The sequence below is a fragment of the Phalangium opilio genome, unplaced genomic scaffold (genome assembly GCF_054372755.1).
Source record: "Phalangium opilio isolate 3A_F unplaced genomic scaffold, DU_Popi_V2 ptg000352l_1, whole genome shotgun sequence".
NCBI classification, from domain to species: Eukaryota; Metazoa; Arthropoda; class Arachnida; order Opiliones; family Phalangiidae; genus Phalangium; species Phalangium opilio.
In genome coordinates, this window is record NW_028324228.1 from 9,163,698 (window position 1) to 9,175,129 (window position 11,432).

At 30.7% G+C, this 11,432-nt stretch overlaps 1 protein-coding gene across 1 annotated transcript; it reads left to right on the top strand.

The window, feature by feature from the left end:
* The first annotated feature begins 7,991 nt into the window (after window positions 1-7,991).
* On the top strand, window positions 7,992-9,322 carry LOC149609561 (uncharacterized). Its single transcript, XM_089860351.1, has one exon. It carries the CDS (start codon window positions 7,996-7,998, stop codon window positions 8,755-8,757), a length of 762 nt encoding a protein of 253 aa, XP_089716477.1. The 5' UTR covers window positions 7,992-7,995; the 3' UTR covers window positions 8,758-9,322.
* Window positions 9,323-11,432: the final 2,110 nt, after the last annotated feature.

Sequence of the window (11,432 nt, forward strand, 5' to 3'; positions counted from 1 at the left end):
TTTTTGTACTTTTTGCTTTAATTCAAGCAAATGTAACGATATTCATTCAAAAAACTGTTCAAATTCAATTTTCAATAAGAAATCGTTGTCACGGAGTTTGTATCTTGAAGACAAAAAACATGCGATTTTTTCGGTACACTTTTGAATGCATTTTTTTCTGGACAAATTTTTGACCGAATTATGCTTATTTACCTATAAAATTCTCATTAAAAGTGATTTCATCTCGATTGATCAATAAATAAAAATGTACCTCGATTTTTAATAACATCTTCAAAATCGACGTTTCTCGACCAGAGAACCACATTTTGAGAGTTTTTTCACTATTTTCAAATATAATCACTGAAACCATTATTTTTTTACTTTTTGCTTTAATTCAAGCAAATGTAACGATATTCATTCAAAAAACTGTTCAAATTCAATTTTCAATAAGAAATCGTTGTCACGGATTTTGTATCTTGAAGAAAAAAAACATGCGATTTTTTCGGTACACTTTTTAATGCATTTTCTTCTGGACAAATTTTTGACCGAATTCAGCTTAATTACGTATAAAATACTCATTAAAAGTGATTTCATCTCTATTGATCATAAATAAAAATGTACCTCGATTATTAGTACCATTTTCAAAATCGACGTTTCTCGACCAGAAAAGCACATTTTTAGTTTTTTTTTCACTATTTTCAGATATAACCAATGAAACCATTATTTTTGTACTTTTTGCTTTAATTCATGCAAATGTAACGATATTCATTCAAAAAACTGTTCAAATTCAATTTTCAATAAGAAATCGTTGTCACGGATTTTGTATCTTGAAGAAAAAACATGCGATTTTTTCGGTACACTTTTTAATGCATTTTTTTCTGGACAAAGTTTTGACCGAATTCAGCTTAATTACCTTTAAAATACTCATTAAAAGTGATTTCATCTCCATTGATCAATAAATAAAAATGTACCTCGATTTATAATAACATTTTCAAAATCGACGTTTCTCGACCAGAAAAGCACATTTTGAGTTTTTTTTTCACTATTTTCAAATATAACCAATGAAACCATTATTTTTGTACTTTTTGCTTTAATTCAAGCAAATGTAACGATATTCATTCAAAAAACTGTTCAAATTCAATTTTCAATAAGAAATCGTTGTCACGGATTTTGTATCTTGAAGAAAAAAAACATGCGATTTTTTCGGTACACTTTTTAATGCATTTTCTTCTGGACAAATTTTCGACCGAATTCAGCTTAATTACGTATAAAATACTCATTAAAAGTGATTTCATCTCTATTGATCATAAATAAAAATGTACCTCGATTATTAGTACCATTTTCAAAATCGACGTTTCTCGACCAGAAAAGCACATTTTGAGGTTTTTTTTAACTATTTTCAAATATAACCAATGAAACCATTATTTTTGTACTTTTTGCTTTAATTCAAGCAAATGTAACGATATTCATTCAAAAAACTGTTCAAATTCAATTTTCAATAAGAAATCGTTGTCACGGATTTTGTATCTTGAAGAAAAAAAATATGCGATTTTTTCGGTACACTTTTTAATGCATTTTTTTCTGGACAAAGTTTTGACCGAATTCAGCTTAATTACCTTTAAAATACTCATTAAAAGTGATTTCATCTCGATTGATCAATAAATAAAAATGTACCTCGATTTTTAATAACATTTTCAAAATCGACGTTTCTCGACCAGAGAAGCACATTTTGAGAGTTTTTTCACTATTTTCAAATATAATCACTGAAACCATTATTTTTTTACTTTTTGCTTTAATTCAAGCAAATGTAACGATATTCATTCAAAAAACTGTTCAAATTCAATTTTCAATAAGAAATCGTTGTCACGGATTTTGTATCTTGAAGAAAAAAACATGCGATTTTTTCGGTACACTTTTTAATGCATTTTCTTCTGGACAAATTTTTGACCGAATTTAGCTTAAATACTTATAAAATACTCATTAAAAGTGATTTCATCTCGATTGATCAATAAATAAAAGTGTACCTCGATTATTAGTACCATTTTCAAAATCGACGTTTCTCGACCAGAAAAGCACATTTTGAGGTTTTTTTTCACTATTTTCAAATATAACCAATGAAACCATTATTTTTGTACTTTTTGCTTTAATTCAAGCAAATGTAACGATATTCATTCAAAAAACTGTTCAAATTCAATTTTCAATAAGAAATCGTTGTCACGGAGTTTGTATCTTGAAGACAAAAAACATGCGATTTTTTCGGTACACTTTTGAATGCATTTTTTTCTGGACAAATTTTTGACCGAATTATGCTTATTTACCTATAAAATTCTCATTAAAAGTGATTTCATCTCGATTGATCAATAAATAAAAATGTACCTCGATTTATAATAACATTTTCAAAATCGACGTTTCTCGACCAGAAAAGCACATTTTGAGTTTTTTTTTCACTATTTTCAAATATAACCAATGAAACCATTATTTTTGTACTTTTTGCTTTAATTCAAGCAAATGTAACGATATTCATTCAAAAAACTGTTCAAATTCAATTTTCAATAAGAAATCGTTGTCACGGATTTTGTATCTTGAAGAAAAAAAACATGCGATTTTTTCGGTACACTTTTTAATGCATTTTCTTCTGGACAAATTTTTGACCGAATTCAGCTTAATTACGTATAAAATACTCATTAAAAGTGATTTCATCTCTATTGATCATAAATAAAAATGTACCTCGATTATTAGTACCATTTTCAAAATCGACGTTTCTCGACCAGAAAAGCACATTTTGAGTTTTTTTTCACTATTTTCAAATATAACCAATGAAACCATTATTTTTGTACTTTTTGCTTTAATTCAAGCAAATGTAACGATATTCATTCAAAAAACTGTTCAAATTCAATTTTCAATAAGAAATCGTTGTCACGGATTTTGTATCTTGAAGAAAAAATGCGATTTTTTCGGTACACTTTTTAATGCATTTTTTTCTGGACAAAGTTTTGACCGAATTCAGCTTAATTACCTTTAAAATACTCATTAAAAGTGATTTCATCTCGATTGATCAATAAATAAAAATGTACCTCGATTTTTAATAACATTTTCAAAATCGACGTTTCTCGACCAGAGAAGCACATTTTGAGAGTTTTTTCACTATTTTCAAATATAATCACTGAAACCATTATTTTTTTACTTTTTGCTTTAATTCAAGCAAATGTAACGATATTCATTCAAAAAACTGTTCAAATTCAATTTTCAATAAGAAATCGTTGTCACGGATTTTGTATCTTGAAGAAAAAAACATGCGATTTTTTCGGTACACTTTTTAATGCATTTTCTTCTGGACAAATTTTTGACCGAATTCAGCTTAATTACGTATAAAATACTCATTAAAAGTGATTTCATCTCTATTGATCATAAATAAAAATGTACCTCGATAATTAGTACCATTTTCAAAATCGACGTTTCTCGACCAGAAAAGCACATTTTGAGTTTTTTTTCAATATTTTAAAATATAACCAATGAAACCATTATTTTTGTACTTTTTGCTTTAATTCAAGCAAATGTAACGATATTCATTCAAAAAACTGTTCAAATTCAATTTTCAATAAGAAATCGTTGTCACGGATTTTGTATCTTGAAGAAAAAAAACATGCGATTTTTTCGGTACACTTTTTAATGCATTTTCTTCTGGACAAATTTTTGACCGAATTCAGCTTAATTACGTATAAAATACTCATTAAAAGTGATTTCATCTCTATTGATCATAAATAAAAATGTACCTCGATTATTAGTACCATTTTCAAAATCGACGTTTCTCGACCAGAAAAGCACATTTTGAGTTTTTTTTCACTATTTTCAAATATAACCAATGAAACCATTATTTTTGTACTTTTTGCTTTAATTCAAGCAAATGTAACGATATTCATTCAAAAAACTGTTCAAATTCAATTTTCAATAAGAAATCGTTGTCACGGATTTTGTATCTTGAAGAAAAAAAATATGCGATTTTTTCGGTACATTTTTAATGCATTTTTTTCTGGACAAAGTTTTGACCGAATTCAGCTTACCTTTAAAATACTCATTAAAAGTGATTTCATCTCGATTGATCAATAAATAAAAATGTACCTCGATTTTTAATAACATTTTCAAAATCGACGTTTCTCGACCAGAGAAGCACATTTTGAGAGTTTTTTCACTATTTTCAAATATAATCACTGAAACCATTATTTTTTTACTTTTTGCATTAATTCAAGCAAATGTAACGATATTCATTCAAAAAACTGTTCAAATTCAATTTTCAATAAGAAATCGTTGTCACGGATTTTGTATCTTGAAGAAAAAAAACATGCGATTTTTTCGGTACACTTTTTAATGCATTTTCTTCTGGACAAATTTTTGACCGAATTCAGCTTAATTACGTATAAAATACTCATTAAAAGTGATTTCATCTCTATTGATCATAAATAAAAATGTACCTCGATTATTAGTACCATTTTCAAAATCGACGTTTCTCGACCAGAAAAGCACATTTTGAGTTTTTTTTCACTATTTTCAAATATAACCAATGAAACCATTATTTTTGTACTTTTTGCTTTAATTCAAGCAAATGTAACGATATTCATTCAAAAAACTGTTCAAATTCAATTTTCAATAAGAAATCGTTGTCACGGATTTTGTATCTTGAAGAAAAAAACATGCGATTTTTTCGGTACACTTTTTAATGCATTTTTTTCTGGACAAAGTTTTGACCGAATTCAGCTTAATTACCTTTAAAATACTCATTAAAAGTGATTTCATCTCTATTGATCACTAAATAAAAATGTACCTCTATTTTTAATAACATTTTCAAAATCGACGTTTCTCGACCAGAGAAGCACATTTTGAGAATTTTTTCACTATTTTCAAATATAATCACTGAAACCATTATTTTTGTTCTTTTTGCTTTAATTCAAGCAAATGTAACGATATTCATTCAAAAAACTGTTCAAATTCAATTTTCAATAAGAAATCGTTGTCACGGATTTTGTATCTTGAAGAAAAAAAACATGCGATTTTTTAAGTACACCTTTTAATGCATTTTCTTCTGGACAAATTGTTGACCGAATTCAGCTTAATTTCCTATAAAATGCTCATTAAAAGTGATTTCATCTCGATTGATCAATAAATAAAAATGTACCTCGATTTTTAATAACATTTTCAAAATCGACGTTTCTCGACCAGAGAAGCACATTTTGAGAATTTTTTCACTATTTTCAAATATAATTACTGAAACCATAGTTTTTGTACTTTTTGCTTTAATTCAAGCAAATGTAACGATATTCATTCAAAAAACTGTTCAAATTCAATTTTCAATAAGAAATCGTTGTCACGGATTTTGTATCTTGAAGAAAAAAAACATGCGATTTTTTCGGTACACTTTTTAATGCATTTTCTTCTGGACAAATTTTTGACCGAATTCAGCTTAATTACGTATAAAATACTCATTCAAAGTGATTTCATCTCGATTGATCAATAAATAAAAATGTACCTCGATTTTTAATAACATTTTCAAAATCGACGTTTCTCGACCAGAAAAGCACATTTTGAGTTTTTTTTCACTATTTTCAAATATAACCAATGAAACCATTATTTTTGTAATTTTTGCTTTAATTCAAGCAAATATAACGATATTCATTCAAAAAACTGTTCAAATTCAATTTTCAATAAGAAATCGTTGTCACGGATTTTGTATCTTGAAGAAAAAAAACATGCGATTTTTTAAGTACACTTTTTAATGCATTTTCTTCTGGACAAATTTTTGACCGAATTCAGCTTAATTTCCTATAAAATACTCATTAAAAGTGATTTCATCTCGATTGATCAATAAATAAAAATGTACCTCGATTTATAATAACATTTTCAAAATCGACGTTTCTCGACCAGAGAAGCACATTTTGAGAATTTTTTCACTATTTTCAAATATAATTACTGAAACCATAGTTTTTGTACTTTTTGCTTTAATTCAAGCAAATGTAACGATATTCATTCAAAAAACTGTTCAAATTCAATTTTCAATAAGAAATCGTTGTCACGGATTTTGTATCTTGAAGAAAAAAAACATGCGATTTTTTCGGTACACTTTTTAATGCATTTTCTTCTGGACAAATTTTTGACCGAATTCAGCTTAATTACGTATAAAATAGTCATTAAAAGGGATTTCATCTCGATGCATCGCATGTCCCGGATTTTGTATCTTGAAGAAAAAAAACATGCGATTTTTTAAGTACACCTTTTAATGCATTTTCTTCTGGACAAATTGTTGACCGAATTCAGCTTAATTTCCTATAAAATGCTCATTAAAAGTGATTTCATCTCGATTGATCAATAAATAAAAATGTACCTCGATTTATAAAAACATTTTCAAAATCGACGTTTCTCGACCAGAGAAGCTTATTTTGAGGTTTTTTTTCACTATTTTCAAATATAATCACTGAAACCATTATTTTTGTTCTTTTTGCTTTAATTCAAGCAAATGTAACGATATTCATTCAAAAAACTGTTCAAATTCATATTTCAATAAGAAATCGTTGTCCCGGATTTTGTAGCCAAGGAAACAGGAACCGAACTAATCAAACTGCTCTCTTCTATTCATAGATATATCTCTACTGACTGGCAAAAGTGGGAAATCAGGTGGATAGAAGGTGACACGACTTCCGGCACACGTAATCAAGTAGACAGTCTTCCTTAAAATATCGTTAAGTGCGGAGAGTCAACAGTAATTTGCGGCGTGCTACTATCAAGAATGTCGGCTTAAACCAGCTACGGACACGACTATACGCCAGGACTTCGGATCAAAAGGGATAATCAAACGGATCGGATGTGTCTCCTCTGACTACCCCAACAAAGGTACCGCAACACCGCCGGAAATAAACGCCACCATCATTTCAAGTAACACAGAAAGACGTAATTATCTACAGAACTGCGGAAAGTGCTCGGTTTTTTTACGGCATTATAGACTCAATGACTCTCGATTCTCATTTTTTATGAACATAACGCGTATGGTTCTCTCAAGCGGTGGAAACGAGATAAAAAATTACATTGAAACGTACAATTAGCCTACCGTATAAAAACGCTTTCGAAACCGGTAAAAAATAAACGGACAAAAAACATCATCTAAACTATCGTCGAACAAAAAATTGCTTATCTTGAACTTAAACTGTGATTAACGAAATCCGAAGATCGCCAGATAGCCAAGGAAACAGGAACCGAACTAATCAAACTGCTCTCTTCTATTCATAGATATATCTCTACTGACTGGCAAAAGTGGGAAATCAGGTGGATAGAAGGTGACACGACTTCCGGCACACGTAATCAAGTAGACAGTCTTCCTTAAAATATCGTTAAGTGCGGAGAGTCAACAGTAATTTGCGGCGTGCTACTATCAAGAATGTCGGCTTAAACCAGCTACGGACACGACTATACGCCAGGACTTCGGATCAAAAGGGATAATCAAACGGATCGGATGTGTCTCCTCTGACTACCCCAACAAAGGTACCGCAACACCGCCGGAAATAAACGCCACCATCATTTCAAGTAACACAGAAAGACGTAATTATCTACAGAACTGCGGAAAGTGCTCGGTTTTTTTACGGCATTATAGACTCAATGACTCTCGATTCTCATTTTTTATGAACATAACGCGTATGGTTCTCTCAAGCGGTGGAAACGAGATAAAAAATTACATTGAAACGTACAATTAGCCTACCGTATAAAAACGCTTTCGAAACCGGTAAAAAATAAACGGACAAAAAACATCATCTAAACTATCGTCGAACAAAAAATTGCTTATCTTGAACTTAAACTGTGATTAACGAAATCCGAAGATCGCCAGATAGCCAAGGAAACAGGAACCGAACTAATCAAACTGCTCTCTTCTATTCATAGGTAGTTATAACGATTTATTTCTTCTTAATTTCTATTCGTATTGGTACTACCAAACAATATCCACCCAAACGACCGCGCTCACTGACAATAAACACTAAAATGGAAGCCTCACTAAGTGATATACTTAGAGAAATGAAGGATATGAGGGCAACGATAAAAACTGATGTAGATAAGATGGGGACTAAGATTAGGTCAGAAGTACAAACTATAGCGTTGAAGGTTGATGACATAAAAACGGCGATGAAAGAGACAAATGGAAAAATTGATAAGATATGTAGAAAAGTTAATGAACATGAAACTAGAATAGAGAAACTTGAAAAGCAAAGCGAAATGGTAGATGATATAAGATTTGATTATGATAGTTTTGTAATTGAAATTAACAACAAGCTAGAATTAAAAAACAAAGAGATTAATGAGCTAAAACATAAGCAGGAACTTATAGAACTGGACAAACGAAGAAATAATTTAGTTATAACCGGTATACCTGAAAAACCAGGTGAAACCAGAGAGCAGCTAGCAGATATCGTGAACGATATCTTTAAGGGATTAATGGGCATACCAACTAGAATACGACCCACACAAGTATATAGACGTGGTGAAATCCGTAGGATAGTTTTAAGTGTAGGAGACGCTGATACTAAAAGAGAGATCTTAAAAAACGCTTACCAATTAAAAGGATCAAATATTTTCATATCACATGATTTCACGCCGAAACAAGAATTTGCTCGATTCCACTTAAGACAGTTCTGTAAAATCCCTGGAAACGAGAAAACTAAATTTATTTCCCACTTCATGCTACAAAAAGGTGATGAAAAATATTATTACAATGAACTTGAACAAAAAGTTCTTGTAAAGAACTAAAATTAAATACCAATAAAATACTCTATATTTGTTATCCATAATAACCCAAAATGAAATTTATCTACTCGAACATCAGAAGCGCAAGATGTAATTTACCAAATCTGATTGCAACGCTAGCGACAAAAGAGATAGATCCGGATATAATAGCCTTAACAGAAACATGGTTTAGAGAAAATACATTTTTATACTTGCAAAATTATAATTTTTTTGGAATAGGGAATAGACTAGGTGGGGGGGTGGGATTCTACTGTAAACAAGATATAAAAATAATCAGAATTTCAAACCTATGCATGTGTACGCAAGACGTGGAGAGTTATGTTATAAAGGTTTTAGAAACTGACGAAATCTATGCGATAATATATAGACCCCACTCCTCAAACTTTCAAAATTTTTTAAATGCCCTGGAATTGATATTGGAGGGACTGGGAACTAATAAAAATAGGAAAATATTAGCAGGTGATTTTAATATAAACCTACTAGAATCCACTCCATGCTCGAATGCCTTAATAGAACTATGTTTGAGCTATGGTCTCAAACAAACTGTCCAAACTCCCACTAGAACAACGATAAGTACTGCCACCTGTATTGATAATATCTTTATAAATTTTGAGGGCATTACCAAAGTACTAGCCAGCGTGGATATAACTGATCATATGCCCTTATACCTTACCTCTACAACAATTCTGAAAAAAGACAATACAGTTAGATTAAGAGATTACAGTAAAACCAATTTACAAAAATTTAAATCAAGAATCAACAATATAAATTGGGAACAACTTTACAATAACTCTGATATCAATACTGCTTACGATTTCTTCGAAGAAAAAATCAGTGCCGAATATAATATGAGTTTTGCATACAAGACAATAAAATTAGGAAAAGACTCGTGGATAACAGACGATATAAAAGAAATTTTGAGGAATAAACATAGAGCACAAAAAAGGTTTAGAAGATCGCCCTCACAGATGAACAAAGATCAATACCTACATCTTAGAAACCGAGCAAACAATATTATTAGAAATAGCCGTAATGAGTTTTTCAGGAGTAAGCTATACGGTTCAAAAACAAATAAAGAAAAATGGCAAATTGTAAATCAACTATTGGGAAAAGGTCAAATGACCCCAGAACAAATTACATTACACCCTAATAAATTAAATGAATATTTTACTAGCAACGAATCTAAACCAGTTAACGTTAAATCATTAAACTTTCTCGAACTAAACCCCAACACAATGGCTCTGTACGAAACCGACGAAGCAGAACTTGTAACCATAATTAACTCTCTACAAAATAACTCATCACCTGGCTTTGACGGCATAAAAGCTAAACCGCTGAAAATAGTGATCGAAAGCATAATAACCCCTCTTAAATACCTAATTAACTTATCCTTCAATCTAGGTATTTATCCAGAAAATCTAAAAAAAACCATAATAGTTCCAATTTTTAAAAAAGACGACCCAAAAACTCCGTCAAATTATCGCCCTATTTCACTGCTATCTATTATAGCAAAAATATTTGATAAAGCCTTTCACATGCGACTCAACTCCTTTGTGGAGAAATTTAACATATTATCGGAATTTCAATTTGGTTTCCGTAGTGGGAATGGTACAATGGAAGCATTAGGGGGAGCATACAAGTATATACTAGAGGCACTTGATCAAAGTGAAATCTGTGTGGGCGTTTTTCTGGATCTACGAAAAGCTTTCGATAGTGTAGATCACGAACATCTACTAAACAAACTATACAAACAAGGGATCAGAGGAACTGCAAGTGCGTGGCTAAAAAGCTACCTAGAAAATAGACAATGCTACACTAGAGTGGGAAGGGATTTATCTGCGCCAAGTCAATTAATATCGGGAGTCCCGCAGGGCTCTATAATATCACCACTCTTATTTAATCTATTCATAAATGACCTGATTAAACAGGCACCGTCTGGTAACATGTTCATGTACGCAGATGACGCGCTCCTTTTATATAAATCCGCAAACCCAATAAATGCAATAGATCAATCAAACCACTACCTAGATAAGATATTTAAGTGGATCACAGATAATGGGCTTCTCCTTAATATAAAAAAGACGGAAGGCATTATATTCCATAATAGGGGTAGAGATGTCAGTAGGGTACTAAATGGTATTGAACTTAATAAGGAAAAAATTAAAATAGTAGATAAATACAAATATCTAGGCCTATACTTTGATAAACACCTAACCTGGGACAGTCATGTTAATATAACCAGCTCAAAATTAGCCCGAGTGAATGGATTGCTTTACCATTGTAGAAAAATGGTACCCAGAAATATTCTAATTGAAATATACCACGCATTATTTAATTCGGTGTTCTCTTATGGAATACAATTCTGGGGCAACACAACAAAAGCTAATAAAAATAGGATACATATCCTACAAAAAAGGGCAATTAGATCAATTTATAATTTATCATTTAGAGACCATACCCAAGAGTATTTTACTAGGGCAAAAATTTTAAACATACAAGAGAGTATACAGTATAATAGCTTATGTTTCATATACACAAACATTAGGCGGGAAAATAGCCTACTAAAACAGAAGCAGAAAAATAGACATACTAGATCACTAGAGCTATTAGATTTACCTAAATGTAACACCTCAAAAAAATTCACGTCTATCTTTTATACGGGAATAAAATTATATAAC